The 19,151-nt window shown below is 30.0% G+C and overlaps 2 protein-coding genes and 1 long non-coding RNA gene across 3 annotated transcripts; 1 reads left to right on the top strand and 2 right to left on the bottom strand.

Moving 5' to 3' along the window:
* Positions 1-7,716: 7,716 nt before the first annotated feature.
* Positions 7,717-9,117, bottom strand: LOC108455969 (glutathione S-transferase U8-like). Its single transcript, XM_017754553.2, has 2 exons — positions 8,662-9,117; positions 7,717-8,160 (listed from the first exon to the last, which is right to left on the bottom strand). The coding sequence occupies exons 1-2, from the start codon at positions 8,971-8,973 to the stop codon at positions 7,822-7,824; spliced, it is 651 nt and encodes a 216-aa protein (XP_017610042.1). The 5' UTR covers positions 8,974-9,117; the 3' UTR covers positions 7,717-7,821.
* A 3,230-nt stretch (positions 9,118-12,347) lies between these two features.
* Positions 12,348-14,733, top strand: LOC128280565 (uncharacterized). Its single transcript, XR_008270660.1, has 3 exons — positions 12,348-12,449; positions 12,897-12,973; positions 14,435-14,733. It is a non-coding gene; the product is annotated as an uncharacterized LOC128280565 (long non-coding RNA).
* A 2,406-nt stretch (positions 14,734-17,139) lies between these two features.
* Positions 17,140-18,463, bottom strand: LOC108454384 (glutathione S-transferase U8-like). Its single transcript, XM_017752829.2, has 2 exons — positions 18,039-18,463; positions 17,140-17,677 (listed from the first exon to the last, which is right to left on the bottom strand). The coding sequence occupies exons 1-2, from the start codon at positions 18,351-18,353 to the stop codon at positions 17,315-17,317; spliced, it is 678 nt and encodes a 225-aa protein (XP_017608318.1). The 5' UTR covers positions 18,354-18,463; the 3' UTR covers positions 17,140-17,314.
* Between the last annotated feature and the right edge of the window lie 688 nt (positions 18,464-19,151).

Raw genomic sequence — 19,151 nt, 5'->3', positions numbered from 1 at the left:
TTGAATAAATTTTAAAATAATTTTTATTTACATAAAATGTTTTCTTTCACTCACATTACAGATGTGATATAACCTAATATTTTTAAAGTCTAATATTGTTGAATAAATAATTAAAATGTTTTTTATACATAAAATCATATATCTAATGTATTTTAACGATATTAGTTAGATACCTTAAAAAAGTACAAAGTTAACTTATAGTTTTCAAATGTAGATATTAATTAAGTAAAACAAAAATTTAAGTACCAAAATCAAATATTTCCATATACGTCTAAAATACAAATCAAAGCAGAGGTAAGGTAAGAAGTGGCAAGTATAAGAGAGGATTTGGACAGACCAGACACATGCATTCCATGCGCAAATCTGTCCCTTTTGTAAGTCTTATTCATGTTTTAACATGCTAATATAATTTCCCAGAAAAGGAAAAAAAAATGCAACTTTAAAGAAAATAGATATGAGACTAATCAAGTAAAATAAAATTCAAACTTTGCCTTTCTTGATTTAGACTAGTAAGTAGAAGTTGAGCGTAATTAAGTTTGTTTCAAGAAAAGCAAGGTTTGTAGGTGACATAATTTAGTTGGTGATAAAATTAATTACATTAGTTATAATCTTTTGTTGTCAATTAATATTTATCCAGTTAAATCATTAAAGTACCACTTATCTTATTAGAATAAATAAATAAAATTTTCTTTTTTAAAAAAATAATAAATTGTTATTATGTGATATTTTTTCATTAAAAAAGTGGGTCAACCATTAGACAACAATAATGTTTAATTTCACTAATTGTAATGTAGAGAAAGCAGTAAATATTATGGGTAGCAAAATTGGTGTTCCAATGTCTTTAAGGCATCCTCGTAATCGTAACGGTGACACGGTTTTGGATATAATGCCGTCGCCTTTGCCTGCTCCCTCAGTTTTGGTTCACTGCTATAAACTTAAATCATGTATTTTATTAATTAAATTCTCATTTCACTAATTAAAGGATTTTAAACACATTGTATTTTATATTAAATTTTACAGTTCAATATAAGTATATGTGTTTAATTATTTTTATTTTATTTAGTTAGAATTTAAAAATTGAGAATAGAGATTGGTTTAATTTGCATGTGTTTATAAATAATAGATAAAATTAATTATGATTTTAATGTATCAAGTTAATTATTAATTTTAAATAAAGTTAAAACATTTATATTTAATAAATTTAAATAATTATCAAGGTCTTCAATAATATTTTTTATTTTTAATAAATTTTATGCAAATATATGTTAATATTTAAATTTAAATTTAATTATAATATTAATTTTGAGATAATTCATTTGTTTTTTATTTTTAATTTATAGTCAATATCTTTTCATTAGATTCTTCTAACTAATGTAACTAGTTAATTTTTGCATAAAATAATTTAACGAGTTCATCTCAAGTTAATATATAAATGAATTAATATAAATTTAAAATATTTAATTTTAAACAAAGTCAAATATAATTTTTATAAAATAAAATAAATATATTTAATTTCTAATACTTCAATATTTATAATTAAAAATAGAAAAATGAAAAACGAAATGAAAAATACATAAATAAATAAAACAACAAGGGTGTGATTATCTTTTTATAAAATTTGCTTGAGGAAATTTTAAAAGGTTAAAATATATATTGTTAGTCCTTATATTTTGACAAAATTGAGATTAAAAATTTTAAAATTAAGTTATTCTATTTTTTTATTTAGAAATCATAATCCATCCATTAAAATAATACATATTTTATGCTAAAATTTGTTAATTTGAATTTTGATTAAATTGTCTTCATATAAAGTGGTATATAATTGGTAAGAAATAAAATATAATAATATTTTAAATAAAATAAAAACAAGTGTCATTTTCTTTGAGAAGGCTGATTTTGAAACGTGACACTAATAGATAGTGAAAACTGAAAAATGTTGAGCTAATGGTAATAGGCCAGTATGATCCATCATATTAATTGAATTGAAGGCGTGCGTGGAGTCCAGGTAGGGCGGTGGGGGGTGCTGCCCCAATCTGCCTGGAAGGCGAGGGATGTGCTGTAGATAAATTATATCAGAATATCGTCATCTAATTTATCTATGATTTTTCCTTTGAGTCTTCCTTAAGTTTACTTCCATTATTCACTCTCTCCTAAATCTTCCTCTACTTATCTTTTATTCGACAAATAAAAGGTAGGTCGACTTCTACATTGAAATAAATAAATTATTTGCATCTGAGAATTTCAAATTATGGGTGGATAGAAATGTTTAGGATTTGTAGAGTAATCTTAATTCAAAATGTGATATTAGGGAGATGGTGAAAATTTTGATTCAAAAGCAAGTAATTTTAATTTGTAATGTAAAATTACAAGGTAGAATGTTATATAATGTCCCCAAACACATATTTAATGGGAATAATACTTTTTTAATATAATTTAATTTTTTAAGAATTTATGAGTATAATTATAATTATAAATACACATAATAGACCATAATTAGACTTATAGTTAAAATATATTCAAACCTAGATCACGATTCAAATTATATCTGCTCATAATCAGACTTAAACTAAAATAAAATATGAAGAGAATCCACTAGACCAGTTCATGGGTCGAATTATTCGTCTAGGCCCGAAGGCCTGCTCGAAATTTTGGAGAAAAATATTAGGCTCGAAAAATGGGTTTGGGCAAAAAATTTAAGCCCGCTTAAAATATGGATTGGGCTTGGGCTTGAACTTTTAAGGGTAGAACTAGGCCCGGTCCAACCTATTTTTAAGTTTATAATATTTTATATTATGTAATTTAGAACACATTAAAAAAAACTATACTAAATATATAATACTACTATAATGTAAACATTAAAATTATGTTAAGAAGATTATATAAAAATTTCAATAAATAAAAAGTATAAAATTATTAAATATTAAAATAAAATAAAATAAAATAATTTTTTTAAAAAATAAAAAATAATATGGGCTGGCTTAAAATGGACTTGAGTTAATATTTTACAAATATGAGTAGATTTGGACAAAATTTTAGATTCATATTTCAGGCCGGATCAAATTTGAGTAAGCATAAAATATGTTAATATTATACTTAAGTTTGACTCAATCCAGAAACACTTTTAAAACCCACACATAATTTACACTACTTAAAAATTATTATTCGTGTGAATAAAAGTTGACACATTGTAATTAACTAAATAATGATATATAAAGATTATACTATTACATCTGACATTTATTGCTAAAAATATACATAGTTTGTGTTAAAGTGGTGATGATAGTTATTTGACTAAGTATGTGTTGGTATAAATTCATTCTAATATGAGACTTTTTTTGGTCCTTGTATCGGCTATAACGTTTATATCACGATGATAACCTGATTTCTTTCATACATATCCATATCCATATAAATATATAAATAAAAGAGATCAGCTTATCATTGTGATATATGTAGGACCCCATCCTTAAAAAGGATGAATGCAATTTAAGAAAATGAAGCAAAGCTCGCATGATCCTTTTGACTCTAAGGACTGTACTCAGGTTTTACCTATGAATACAATACCCTGGTAAATCATGACCTGCTCTTTCTTCTAACACTCTCCTCAATTTCACCATCAACACCATATTGAATCAAATAGAATCTTGGGAAGTTTTAGAATAATAAAAAAAACTTTGGTTATGCATCAAATTTCAAAAGGTTAAAAGGTTGGGGTAGGATAGGATCAAGATAGCTTTTCTTTGAAGGTGCAAAAGGAAGGTTGCCCTTGAGTCAACCCCCATGTACTTAAAAAAAAAAAAATCAATCAAATAAGAATGGAAGACCCCATTACCATTTTCTTCTTTTTATTTGATTATATTTAAAGTTAAGGTGTGTATACATCCTACTTACGTTTCCTTTCACTTTTTTTCCCCATCGAATCCTTTATGGTGGGAAGATCTTGATACCTTTAGCTACCTTTTTCAGTTTCCATGCCATAATCCACGTATTCATATGCCTCTAATTGTTCATATGGTATTCAACACACGAAAGATTTGAACCCAAATTTTAATATGGTTAGCTTTGCATGAGTTGTAGTTTCATGGAAATTCAGGGTTATTTCCAAATCCTTCCATCGAACACGTCATGTAAATCAATCAAATAAAATAGGTTTTGTTTTCAATTGTCTTAATACTCTTTATGCTATGTTGAGGGTAGTGTCGTGTAGTCATGGTCTAAAGGATCAAATTGGGGTGGGCAGAAATTGCACATGGGGGGATCTTCTATTATTGATAAAAATTGGCCTTCTTTTTTTTTTCCCCCTTTTTTCTTTTATATTATGGATAGTCACTTGATCTTATCACTAATTGAGCTTTTTTTTTTTCATAGCTCTCACATGCATATGCCTGCGTGAGAAAGGCAGTCTTTTGAATCGGAGTCCACCGCCCCTTGTTTGTAAAAAGCTAGAAGGAAGTGAACGTGGAAAGGCACCATTCCACCTCCTGCCAAACGCCCAGAAAATGGATTGCTCTGCAATTATTAATCAAATCAATGGAACAGTGCATTGTTGATATAGATTTTTTTTTTAATCAAAGGGGTTTCCCATCTCATATAGTTTGATGAAAAATGTTAATCGATGATTAGTAAATTGATTAAGGTAATTTGAATCCAAATGAAAATGAGCAAGTTTTAAGCTTTTCCCTTCACCTTTCTAATCTCAAATAGAATTTGTATTATAGATTAAAAATGGAAACAATGTGGCTGTAGAAAACTATTAATTTGGTAGGTTGGGTTAAGTCTGGGTAGGATCATTCAATTAGGATTTTATGAACTTTAATTATTTTATGTTGGAATTAATGAAGAAATTTAGATTTAAATTAATTCAAGTTCGAGTTAATCAATTAAAATTTTAAACTCATGAAAGACATAAAAGACAGGAGAAGCAAGAAAAGATTTAAGAATATACAGAATCCAAACCACTAAATCCAGAAGCAGAGTAGAGTAAAATAAGTACGATGTTGGGCAGTAGGGTTTTGGGGCAGATTTTGAGGAATAATGGTTAGCAACAAAGCAGCCATCAGATCAAAAAGGGGCGGTTTAAGTGCAATGACTGGCGAGTTGTAGGAGACCAGCTGTAAAGCCATAACCTTAAACAAGTCTGATTACTTGTAATCAATCATTAATTAAATAAAAATTGGATACTGCAACCAAAAGGGTTTTCCAAGGTATGGAAGAAAAGGGGAATATCGAGGAACATGTCACCTTGATTAGCGGGGAAACCAAATGGGGTTTTGTGTCTCAAACTTGTCGTTTCCGTTTAGTTTTATTTTTTAAATTTTACTTGTTATGGTGAGAGTGTCTCAAAACTTTGACTATTTGTCTCCTTTGTTAGGCATTAGCAAGCTCTCCCCAGCACACAAATCTGTAGCACTTCACTTAAATCTGCCAATTAAAGTGGAAGACAGGGTACAATTGCAATTATATTTTTAATCACAAAGTGTCCCAACTTAAGATTGATTAGCAAGCAAAACGGGGCCAAAGTGTTTAAAAACACATTATTAATGAGTAATTAATAGAAAACATGATTATCATCTGAGATGACAATGACAGTGATACAGTTATATTTTGAGGGAGCCTTTTCTTCCCATAGTGCTGCAAATGCTTCACACAGCGTTTTCAGTTTGTCCTTTGTGTTGGTATTTTTTATTCTTGTTTTAAAATTCTCCCGGTGGCTGTCATGCATGAAACAAAACCAGCAAGTTGTGTACTTAAGAATGTTGTTCTGATTGGCTTCAATTACTTATGTTCTCAAAAAGGAATAATGAAATTATAAAAACTGATTTTGAAATTTAAATGTTGACACCGTATTTTAATTTGTGTGGCGGACAAAACTTTAAGAATAAATCAAAACATTGGAGAATTGGATGAGGGTAATGTTTGATTAGCCACGTCAATGCGGACCAAGAGGCTATCGTTTACTTCGTCGTTGGTAGCCCAACAATTGAGCAGAATATCAAATTCTATGGGCCTACGACTTGTTAAGTAGGCCTGAGCTCAGTTTGGATAATACCTTCTATTTTATTATTAGGTGCGTTTTGGTGGGTAAATTAGCATTACATGCTGGTTTTTAGAAAATAATTAGGATTTACATCGATTTTTCGACGTTTAGGGCATAAGCTGATTTTTTTTTGACAATTTGATCATGGGCTACCATATTGTTTTTTTTTTCTTTAATTTCCCCCTAGTTGCCTATATAAAGGGGAGTTTTACTCTTCCACTCCATCAACTCTTTTAGCCACCATCTCTTACAAAATAAAAAATTATATTCTAAATTGTTTTTTTTAGTGTTGAAATTTTTGGACAGAAAGATTTATTTGTGTTTGTGTTTGAGAGAGATAGTGTGAAAGTTCTAAGGCGTGTTTGAATTCACGATGATGCGATGGCGCTCGGAGACTCCCACATTTTATCTACGGTGTGGGGATCGAACCATCACCTTAGAAGTCTATCGCATTGCAACTCAAACTCTTAATTCATAGTAGCTATACGATCACGGGTTAAAATATAACTTAGGCTCCCAGTTGACGAGTTATGCAGTCACGGGTTGAAGTCTAACTTGGTCCCCAGTTGGTGGTGGTTATGCGATTACGTGTTCAAGTTTAATGCCATCGGAAGAGAATGCTTTACAAACCCCATACATAAGTTTGAAACCATAATCATCAGGAAAAACTAAAGGGTTTTCCAGTATAATCAACTTATTCTTTTTGTCTATCTTCACCAAAGCAGTATCCTTCATCTCATTGTCCAAAACTTATGATTAAAGAACTCATTAATAACTATAATCATTGCTGTCCCGACTCGAGTTTCAACTTTCTCTCCATCGCCATAGTCTCTCCCCTATTAAAATTCTCTTGCCCTTAACTCTGTCACAGGTTTCAGACAATTAGGTTAAGAATACTGCTTTGGTGGGGATGGAGAAAAATAATAAATTGATTATATTGAAAAGCACATTTATTTTTTCTTATGACTATGATCTCAAACTTATGTATGGGGTTTATAAAGCATCCTCTTCCGGTATCATGAATCTTGAATTTGTGACCATATAATCACTGTTAACTGAGAGCTTTAGTTATACATCAATTCGTGACCGTATAGTAATCGTGAACTAGTAGCTTGAGTTGCAATGTGATGGACATCAAAGGTGATAGTTCTTTCCCGGCACAATAGATGAAATGTGTGAGTCAAGGCGAAAGATGAAATGTGTGACAACATTTTTATCAAATTTACTCGACATTTTGGTCAAGCTTTTCGAAATCAGATTGATAGTTGAACTAGTCAACCCATTAATTTATTAATCAAATTAGTTTGATTGGTTTAGATGGTTCGATTAAATAAATTTTTAAAAAATAAAAAAATATTAAGAACCGTTCAATTGATTTTTTAGATCGGTTGAACTGATTTGTACTGATTCTCATCTCAATCGGTTCAAACTTTTTTTCCAAATCGATATTTGACTGATTGATTCGGTTTGATTCAAATAATATTGATTTTGGTAACAAGGCAAGAAAATGTTTTTTTTTTTGCACATTTAAGAAAGAAAGCAAAGTTGTCAAATTGTAGAAAAAAAGTAAAGCATATATATGCCGAAAAATAAACCCCATCAAGAAATTAGTGAAAAAAATTGATTTAAGCAGTAAAAAAAAAAATATTTGAAAAGTAAAGTGTATGGAAATGACGAAATTATATGCCAAATACCGATGACCTTGTAATCAAGATTGCATTATTTACGTTCGGGTTGAAAGCAAGTAAGATTACACAGGAAAACAGGTGATATAAAGGAGACAATCATTTGGAAAGATGAGCTTTGATATGGGCTACTAATTTGTCTCTAGGAGGCAAAAGTTCCTTAACAATGCTGCAACTAACAAAGTCGTCAGTCCATTTGAATAAGTTGGGGAATTTCTCAGATGACAACAGCTCCAACCCCATAATTTCTTGAAAGGGTCTAAGCCAAAAGGCAATAAAAAGGGCAACAATGTCTACCATTCCAATTGTATCCCCACCAAAGAATTTCTTTCCATTCAGTGCACTTTCAAGTGTTTTCAGACACTCACAAGCTTCTTCCACTGCCTTCTCTCTCTCCTCCTCAGGGCTAAATGCAACTTTCCTAATGGCAGACGAGCACTATATGGCCAAAGTGAGGCATGAATTAGTCAAAGTCTTTTTATTATAGATATTTAATATTTATATTTTAAATTCAGGTTCTCATATTATTATTTATATTATTCTTTAATCCAAAATTTAAATCACTAAAACATATAAAAATATGTAAAATTATGATTATCAGAATAATTTTTTAACTACTTTATCATTAAAAATGCAAATTAACCTCGTGATTTGAATTTATTTTTCAAATTCACATAAGTTACATTAATTTTTTTAACGATGCGGTATTAATTATTTGCACTAAAAAAAACATTGATAATAATTGGATAACTCTCTAAAAAAACTGTAAGAGGACTAGGGACAGAAACAACCTACACAAATTTATATACACCCAAACTTAAAAAGACTATTTTTGGTTAGTAATAGCTTAGATTCAAATTATCCCTATGAAAAAAACATAGAGAAAACAAATATGATGTTGGAATGGGAAAAATTAAACTAAAAAAAAAAAAGGTATACCTTGCCATCAATGAAATTGATCCAGAATCGAGCCTTGGCTTTGTCGTTAGGATCTTGTGGCAAGATGGGATAGGTTTTCCAAGTTTCCTCAATGTATTCAAGTATAACAATCGACTCTGCAATTGATTTCCCGTTGTGAAGAAGAACTGGGACTTTCTTATGAACCGGGTTGTATTGCCAAAGCAAAGAGCTCTTGTTATTCAAGTCTTCTTCTATGTAGTCATATGGAACACCTTTCAACCGCAAAGCCAGCTCTACCTTACGGCTAAAAGGGCTTGCCCATGCTCCAAAAACCTTCACCTCTTCACCCATATCAATATTGATGCTACCCCACTTTTTATTACTTGTTTCTCACTCGGAAGTGAAGTGTAACTCTGGTTTGCCGCTACTTATATAGAGGGAAGATTTGGTAGTTTCGTTGGCCTTGGGGAAGAAGATATACGCCTGACTTAGTGAAATTAATCATTTTTTATCTGATAACTAAGGGGTTTGTCGTCTTCTACGTAAGCAGTGACGATCAAGTCCATGAGATTCAAGTTGTCAACATAGTGAAAATTTAACAGGGACAAAGCAATGAACGTGAAAATAGAGGAGACTTTTCAATTTCTGAAAATACTATATTAAACACTGTATATGATAATGACGGCAATACAGTTATAGGCCTGTCTTCTATCTTGTTTTTCAAAATTTTTGAGTTAGGTTTTTTCTCTGACATGCCCGAAGAAATAATGTTAAATTTTTGGTTACTTACTCTTAACTTGTTTTACTGTTGTTGCGGTAACAATCACAAGATCATGGAATATATTCTTGTCAATTTGGTAGATAACTCCACCTCAAAGTGTTATCTCCATGGACTTCCCACTATGAATGTTTTAAAAAATAAAAGGAAAATGGTGAAATGAGATAACCATCTGTATATGCTTTAAGAAAACAGCATTTTGTAATTACATACTTGTCGTCTTGAATTTCTACCCTTCTCTTATGAACTTCTTCTTCCCAAATATTTTGTACTATAATGGTGTTTATTTTACTCAATTTTCCAATAACAACCGTAAGATTAAAAAAACAAATCAACAATAATCCAATAGTTAACGATTATACCAAGTTTGAATTAAGTATTACAAAAAGGCATACATTTACTAGTAAGTGTTGGGTATAAAACGAAAAATACAAAAAAAAAAAAAATTATTACATTTTAAATATGCTTTATTTTCATAACGTGTTTTGTTAAGATTTTAACCCGATTAAGTAACGAACAAGAAAATAGCAGAATAAATTGAGAAATTCAACACACAAATTTAACGTGAAAAAACCCCTCTAAAGAGGATAAAAAACCACGGGCAAAGATAATTTTACTATAATGGCAAAAGAACGAAGAGTACAAAAGATGGAGATAAAAACTAAACCTCGAAAACCCGAAAACAAAGAACCCACAAAACGTAAACACAAAATTCTCTAAATGTGTTATGAGTTCTAATCTCTAATGGGTGTTTTTTCTAAGGTTGTAAAAGAGCCTATTTATAAGCTAAATTCATAGATCAAATAATAATAAAATAATCTAAATTAATCAGTGTTTGATTGAAACAAGTAAATGAGTTTAAGCGAAAGACTATTTTTCAAATTTGACTGAAAATAGGAGTCATATTTAACAAATCTCCACCTTGACTCATATTTCCACAACGCCATCTTTGCCAAAGCCCGCCACGAGCCTATCTTGAACTATGCAGGGAATTAACTAAGTCGAATTTGTGCTTAGAAACTGGAAGACTTCTAGCTTTCGACTTGTACACTGCCAAATCAAAACTAACCCGGGTCTGATTTTCACGAACACAGTGCCCTAACTTTTCAAAACCTGCATCCAAAAGAGAACCTTTTTTCAACAAAACAGTCATACCTTTTTCCCTTCTATGACCAAGTTGCCTCCGCTCCAAACAAGTTGACTTCAACTCCGTAATGGACGAGGGACGTCCGATTTCACCGGTCACTGTATAACCTTCCAGAATATAAAGACTGTCGGTTCTTTTACCTTTTAACAAAATGAGAGCTCCACAAGATACTTTAATACCGCTCGACTCGATGTTGATTTTGCATCCTTTCAGGTCTAAAATACTTAAGGAGATGAGATTCTTTCGTAAATCAGGTACATACCTGACATCTGAGAGTGTCCTAATCGTCCCATCGTGCATCTTAATTTTAACAGTACCAATACCAATTACCTTACTAAATGAATCGTTTCCCATGCGCACAACTCCACCTTCAATCGAACTGTATGTGGAGAACCATTCTCTATTAGGACACATGTGGAAAGAACATCCTGAATCTAGGATCCACTCAGACGTGAGCTTGGTGTTATCACTTGTTGACACTAACATGAAATCATCCCCATTTTCATCGGCCAAATTAGCACCAGCTACATCCTCGTAGTTACTCTCAACAAATTTTTTATTTCGCAGTTTATAACAATCTGCTTTGACGTGACCTAACTTTTTACAATAATGACACCTTTTATCTCGTTTCTTTGATGCTACCAAAACGAAAGCTTGCCTATCTATCTTGCTATCCAAATAAAGCTCATTGTCGAGTTTGTCTCTACTCAACAAATGACCCTTCACATCTTCAAACGAGAGTTTGTCTCTGCCATAAATCAGGGTCTCCTTGAAAGACTTGTATGAAGGGGGTAAAGAGCACAATAATAGCATAGCCTGATCTTCATCATCAATATAAACCTCAACATTCTTTAAATCACTTAAAAGAGTAATGAATTGACTGATGTGATTTCTAAGAAGCTCACCTTCGTTCATGCGAAACGTAAATAGACGTTGTTTCAACATTAAACGGTTAGCCAGAGACTTAGTCACATAAAGAGTTTCTAACTTTTTCCAGAAGGCAGATGAGGTCTTCTCCATCAATACCTCTTGCAATACCGTATTCGTGAAGCACAACTGGATTGCAGATAAAGCCTTTTTATCAAGCTCTTCCCATTCTATTTTATTTAGATTCTCAGGCTTTTTCCCGATAACAACCTTTTTCAAGCCTGATTGAACTAGAATTGCCATCATCCGAACTTGCCACAGATTGAAATTTGTCTCACCATCGAACTTCTCAATTTCAAACCTTGTTGTTGCCATCTCTGAATGGGTTGATCTATGAAAATTGAACTAGCTCTGATACTACTTGTTAGGATTTTAACCCGATTAAGTAACGATGTAATGATCCGAACTTTAAGGTTATTAGAAAAGTGTATTTTCGGGTCACCATTTCTAAAAAATGGATTAGATTATAAAAAAGAAAAAATAAAAATATTTATGAAGTTAAGTGAGTGATTAATTAAAGTTTAATTAAGTAAATTAGCTTAATTAAGGATAATTGGATAAAAGATTAAATTGAATATAATGTGAAAGTTTAGTTTTAAAGTAATAGAAAATAAAAGGATCAAAATGGCAATTAAGCCATACCCATGAAATGAGGCGGTGAATGGAAGAAAAATCAAGATTTTTCTTGAATTATGTATATTATTAAATTATTAAATATATATGTATATATATAAAAAAGAAGAAAAACAAGTGTATAAAAATGATTGGTACAAGTGCTAAATAAATATTTGTTATTAAACAGATTTTTATTATAGTTATTATTGTCATTATATATATATATATAAAAGAAACAAAAGAAAGAAACAAAATAATAAAAGAGGAAAGAAACAGAATAGCAGGGGACGAAACAGAGAAGGGAGAAAGGAAGAATAGAAAAAGGGAAAAATAAGGTTTTAAAGGTTCCAAGTTAATTTGGTAAGTCAATTTAGCCACTTTTCTTATGATTTTTGAGTTTTTGAAATCCTAGAGATAAATACTACTTGTTTTAAGTAGAAATTTTGAAAGTCATTAGATTTCTAAGTATGGTTCATGTTGAATAAAATGATGGAATTGGGGGTTTATTTGATAGAAATTTTGATTGGAATTGGATAAAGGATTGAATCGTAAACTAAGCTATAAGTTTTGAGTTTTAGGGATTAAATGGAAATAAATTCGAAATTATGAAAATATGCTGGAAATTTAATAGTTAAGTATGAGTTTGGACAAAATTTGAATAGAAATGAAGTATGAATTGAGATAGAAAAAGTAAGTAAATCTAGTTAAGATTAAATTGAAATTAAAGTAGAAATTGAATAAAAAATGTATTAATTAGATAAAAATTAGTAGTGAATTAACGAATATGAATTGTTTTAATTCCCGTAGCTAATATTGTCTCGGGAAACCTCGGCTAAGCAAGGAAAAAATGGCAAAGACAAAGGGAGTTAGCTCGAGAAAATACGGTTTGTATTTCTATAATCCGAACCTAGTTATTAATTGTTATATTTTTTTATTCAATGCATTTAATAAATGTTGAAGTGAGAATTATTGTGTTTATAATGGAAATGGATTAATTTGGTATGTGATGAATTTATATTGATTGAATTAAATTGAATTATATATTATAAATATATATATATATATATATATATATATATATATATGTGTGTGTGTGTGTGTGTGTGTGTGTGAATGAAATATTATGCAATTATGATAACTGAATTTTGGATAAATATTATGATAAATAATTAAGATGGGAATTATTTGTATTGTGTCTTTATAATTGAAATGAATTGATTTAGTGTGTGATAAATTTATATTGAATTGATTTATGAATATCTGTTTTATTGAATTTATATTGATTGAAATTATTTTGATTGAATTTATATTGTTTGAATTATATAATATATATGATTTATGTAGAAATTTGAATATTGAATGAATGTTATATTGAAAAATATATTGATTGGAAATATGAGGAAATTGGTATGAATATATGAGATTGTGATATTTGACTATTTGATATTGAAAAATGAATTGAATTGTATTGAATTATGAATTAATGCGAATAATTGAAATATGTTGTTGAATTGAATGAAATTGTATGAATTGTGAAAATGGGTAAATATATGTAATTATCTGAATGAGATATTGATGAAAGAATTATTAAATTGAGAAAGTGAATGAAATACCCTATTAACTAGTCGGGCTAAGTCGGATATAATTGGCATGCCATAGGATCTGAAAGTATACGGGATTTGCCGGCTTTACTGATTAGGCACTTTATGTGTCGTATTTCAGGCACCTCGTGTGTCGTATCAGGCACCTCGTGTGTCGTTTTAGGCACTTTATGTGTCGTATACTGATCAGGTATTGTGTACCGTTTTAGGCACAATGTGCCGTACTGGTGTGTTTGGGTTGGAATCCGTGTATTCGTCAAAGTCCGGGTTTGTTAATAGGGGTAAATAAGTGAAAAGATAAATCGAGTGAATTTGATTGATTGAACTATTGGAATGAAATGAGAAATTGAATTGAGAATTGAAATTGAGATATGAGATTGAAAACATGAACCAAAAGGTTCATGAAATGAGTGAAGTTCAAATGGATGATGATTGATGTTAGAATGAATTAAAATGATATATTGTTAAGAAGTAAAGTGTGAATACAAGTGAATTGTGAATATATTGAAAGAATTTATACAGTAAGCAAATGAAAAGAATTGAGCAAATATGTTGTTGTGTTTGTTATATGGCTTGTATAAAATTTTTATGGTAAGTAAATGAAACTTATCTATAAAATAAATAAATGAATGGTTATATTTATCATTGTGATTTTAAGTTTAATTGTTATATTATCAAGTGTTCGGATTATAGAAATACCACTGAGTATACCATACTCAGCATACGGTTTGTTTCCGTGCGCAGGTTTAGTAAAGATAGAACGTTGAATCAGCATCCCAGTCCGATCCCGAATTCATTAAGGTAAAGTGTGTTAATTATTGGTAATGGCATATACCTAGGATGTCTTATGTGTATGTCATTTTGAAATTGTAAATGTAAGGATGAAATAAATAAATTTAGATTTGGCTATAGTATAAAATAGGATTTGACTAATTTGGTATGAATTTGAATTTTTGTGAGACAATGTCAGATTGATTTTGGAATTCCCTATTCTGAATTGGGAAAATCATTAAAAATTGTATAAAAATAATTACAGGCTATAATTTATATGCTTAGAATCTTTAATGAGTCTATTTTCAAGAAAAATAAACGGAAACATCATCCAAGTCCTGTGCTATGAGATAATTAAATTTTAGTAAAGAATGGTCGAAACTGTCAAACAGCAGATCATGGGTAACTTTGAGGAATAAACTGTACTAATTGGCTAAACCAAAAATTCTAAAAATTTTATGGTAGAAAGGTATATGAGTTTAGTTTTAAGAAAAATTAACGAAACTTAATTTGTAGTTTCGTAGCTCTAGATATAAATATTTTAGTGACTGTTACCCAAGAAGACAGTTTTGACATGAACATAAGAAAGTAAATGAAATTGTGTGTAATTATTCTATAAACTCCGGTAATGCTCCATAACTCTCTTCCGGGACGGTTTGGGGTTAAGGGGCGTTACAAACGAACAAGAAAATAGCAGAATAAATTGAGAAATTGAACACACAAATTTAACGTGGAAAAACCCCTCTAAAGAGGATAAAAAACCACGGGCAAAGATAATTTTACTATAATGGCAAAAGAACGAAGAGTACAAAAGATGGAGATAAAAACTAAAACCAGAAAACCCGAAAATAAATAACCCACAAAACGTAAACACAAAATTCTCTAAATGTGTTATGAGTTCTAATCTCTAATGGGTGTTTTTTCTAAGGTTGTAAAAGAGCCTATTTATAGGCTAAATTCATAGATCAAATAATAATAAAATAATCTAAACTAATCAGTGTTTGATTGAAACAAGTAAACAGAGTTTAACTGAAAACTATTTTTCAAATTTGACTGAAAATAAGAGACATATTTAACATGTTTTGATTGCATCATATTCTATAAATCACTTTTAACAATAATATGAAGGGTATATGTTTTTTGTTCTTGACTCGTATTAAGCACAAGTCATTAGCCAGCACAATTAGTTTGAGTTAATACAAGGAGTTGTAAGATTAATATGGATAAGCCAATGTAAATACTGTGCCACACATTCTATCTTATTCGAGATGTATGATTGAGAGATCAAATTATGCATAAGTATTGGACACTGAAAGACCATGTCGACTCTTCTAATAATTAGAGGTCAAGTTGGGCCTCTAAATCTGACTGATGATCTATAGATATAATTATTTCTTAATTGAAATAGATTATATTTGTTGTCATCATAATTGGAAGCCTAATAGGTCATATATAATAATGAAATTTGGAAATTAAAACAAGAAAAGACTTAATTAAAAAAATCAATAAAGTTTAGGGACTTAAAAGTGTAATTAACCAAAAATTAGTTAAAAACCCGATTCTATGTAATTTCATTACTGTGGCACATCTACTACGGGAAAGAAAATTGAGAAAAGGAAATATTTCTTGAATTCTTGCTTCTAACTTTTTTTCAGTATTGAGACTGAAATTAAAAAAAAAAATTTTGAATCCTCGTGATCAAATAACTAGCATTATTTTAAGAAAATGGATTTTAGCTTCAGGAAAGTCTACTAAATTATTAGTGTTGCGATAGCGATTGAAGGTTTTAATGATAGGAAAGTTTTGAGCCTAATGTAGGTCTGAAAAGAAATAAAATTAACCCTTAGCTCATAATTCATTTTAATTTAAATAATAAATACGTTTTAACATATTTGAATTTAAATATTTTATATTAATAATGATATAAATATTAACCGTGTTAAAATTTAATCGGCTCATATTCTTAAATGTGATGAAATCGATCAAAAGAATTGGATGCATCTACTCCATTAGATTTAATTCCTAATAAGCCTGAAACTTAAGGCATTAAAGCAGGCCTAATGGGGGGTTCCTTAAAGAGATTTGAAGCTGCAAAAGCTTAGTTTCTACCACCGACGTTGGGCCTTCCTTTTGACTATTTGGTGCATTGTGCCAACTATATTCTACCTCTATTTGGAATTTAAAAAGTTTAACTTATTAACATTTGAATTTAAATTTTAAAAATTTAAATACAAAGTAATTAACTTCTAAATATATGATCATATTTACTTGTCTAAGGGCTCATTTGAATGGACGTTTATTTTTAGTGTAATGCATTTCGTTTTCTTTTTGTCTTACGCTATAATATCTAATATCACCATTATCACTGTTTTTACACTAATTGCAGTTAAATGCATCGCCAATGCAAAGCGGCTCTAAATTTAGTTCAACTTATTTTCATAAAGGGTTTAGCTCAAACTAATTTAGGTTGATCTATATTTAAACATGATTGGGTATCTGGTAGAAACTGATAGTGTATTTTTTATTATTTCACAAACAACTTAAAAAAAAAAGAAAGAAATGACATGTGTCTCTTTTTAAAAATATATATATATATTTTAATAGTTTATTATACTCTATAAAATATTTATTAAACATATAAAAAGATTATATATTTATTTATTACTATGATAAAGGGGTTGTGGAAAAACGATATTGATAACTTAATAATCAATTTTATTTAAGGGTACAATGAGTTAATTTATTTTTTCACTCGAAAATAAGAGCAAGTAGCTCATTACACACAAAAGCAGCAAATACAAAAAAGGCAAATTGCATGCGACAATCATTGTGACAGGCGTTCATTGGGAGGGCTTAGGCCTTAGCATTATCTTGCTGATATTTGGCAATGAGACCTTTGACAAAGGGAAGTAGTTTGTCTCTTGGAGGCAAACTTTCCTTAACAATGCTGCAATTTGCGAAATCTTCAGACCATTGGAATAATTGGGGAAATTTGTCAGCTGACAGCAGATTTAGCCCCATAATTTCTTGAGTGACCCTAATGAAATACCCAACAGAGCTAGCAACAATATCTACCATTCCAATGGTTTCTCCACCAAAGAATTTCTTTCCATTAAGCGCACTTTCAAGCGTTTTCATATACTCGCAAGCTTCGTTCGTCACTTTTTCTCGCTCATTCTCGGAGCTCCATGCAGCTAGCCAAAGGGTAGGAAAGCACTGAAAATAAAATGTATATTCACACCCGAACTTAGAACATATGACCATAAATAGTGTTCTGTTTAACGTTGTTGTTGGCAGCTTTTGGATAGGTAAAATATTTTGGCTTATATTATGACAAACACCAAACTAAAAAAAAGAAGAGAAAAAGTTGTTTGCTTATTATTTTAAAGTTTTTATAAGATAGTTTAATATTAAAATAAAAATAATATAAATTAAAATGTTCTCCATTAAATAATATTTATCTAATTATTTCATTTTTTTAAGAAAAATTTTATCATATTATTTTTTATTTTGGATTATCAAACATACATAAAAAAAAAAATTTAATGATGAATAATACAAAATTAAATAATTATACCTTTTCGTCGATGAACTTGATCCAGAATCGAGCGGTAGCTTTGTCATAAGGATCTTGTGGCAAATAAGGATTATGCTTCCAAGTTTCCTCAATGTATTCAAGAATAACAACAGACTCTACAATTGGTTTTCCGTTGTGAAGAAGAACTGGGACTTTCTTATGAACCGGATTGTATTTCAAAAGCAAATCGCTCTTGTTGCCAAAGATATCCTCATTTATGTACTCATAAGAAACACCTTTCAACTTCAAAGCAAGCTCTGCCCTGTAGCTGTAAGGGCTTGCCCAATATCCAAAAACCTTCACTTCTTCACCCATTTCGCTGCTTTCCTTTCTCTGTTTTAATGTGTTCCACACTTGAAGGGTGACTTAAAAGCGGGTGCTACTTATAGAGGGAGGATTTGGTAGTTTTTATGTGGATGAAGGTACACGCAAACTACAAATATTTAATATAATCCTTTAAATATTTGATGACGTCGTCTTTTATTGAAGCAGGTGCCGGTCAAGCAAGGCTGCCAAGCGGTAGTTAGTATATTCGAGTAATCAGCAAGGACAGAGCAGCCAACATGGAAATGCAGGAAAGTTCAACTCTGAAAATAGTAAAATAAGAAACAATAAGGTATAGACAATTTGAAGAAGAATAAATAAAAATGGCAAGTTGCATATGCAGGGCAGCTCATCAAAGTCAACATGGAAATGCAATTTATATCTTCTTTTCTTTTTTTTTTTTTTGTTTCTGTCTCATGTGTTTTTAAGGCTCACAAATTGTATTTATTTTACTCAAAACATATATTTTATTATTTTTTAAATATATGGAAACGCATAAATATTTTTTAAAATATATACTTATGAAATAAAATAAATTTGTTATTTTTCTTAAACACAGATGAAAAGAAAATATTAATAAAAGTTATGGATGAGAATGAAATACTAATAAAATATATAATTAAGAAAAATATTTGGAGTGAGATGAGTGAAAGTAGGAGTGGATGGGTGGATAAATATAAAGACATATTTATCTTTCTTTTTTTTTGTTATCAATTAAACTTTTCATGATGTTGTGGTCGTTAATTGTCACTGAGTCAACTACTGTAATAACGGCTTGATAATTCATAT

This window comes from Gossypium arboreum, chromosome 9, assembly GCF_025698485.1.
Source record: "Gossypium arboreum isolate Shixiya-1 chromosome 9, ASM2569848v2, whole genome shotgun sequence".
In the NCBI taxonomy this organism is placed as follows: Eukaryota; Viridiplantae; Streptophyta; class Magnoliopsida; order Malvales; family Malvaceae; genus Gossypium; species Gossypium arboreum.
The sequence above is the reverse complement of the archived record's forward strand: the minus strand, read 5'-3'. Positions and strand labels throughout refer to the sequence as shown.

Bases quoted from the DNA above. Each gene is read 5' to 3' on its own strand.
- LOC108455969 (XM_017754553.2), bottom strand. From the start codon at position 8,973: ATGGGTGAAGAGGTGAAGGTTTTTGGAGCATGGGCAAGCCCTTTTAGC. The intron at 8,161-8,661 runs GTATACCTTTTT...TTGGCCATATAG, and splicing joins TCAATTTCATTGATGGCAAG to TGCTCGTCTGCCATTAGGAA.
- LOC108454384 (XM_017752829.2), bottom strand. From the start codon at position 18,353: ATGGGTGAAGAAGTGAAGGTTTTTGGATATTGGGCAAGCCCTTACAGC. The intron at 17,678-18,038 runs GTATAATTATTT...TTTTATTTTCAG, and splicing joins TCAAGTTCATCGACGAAAAG to TGCTTTCCTACCCTTTGGCT.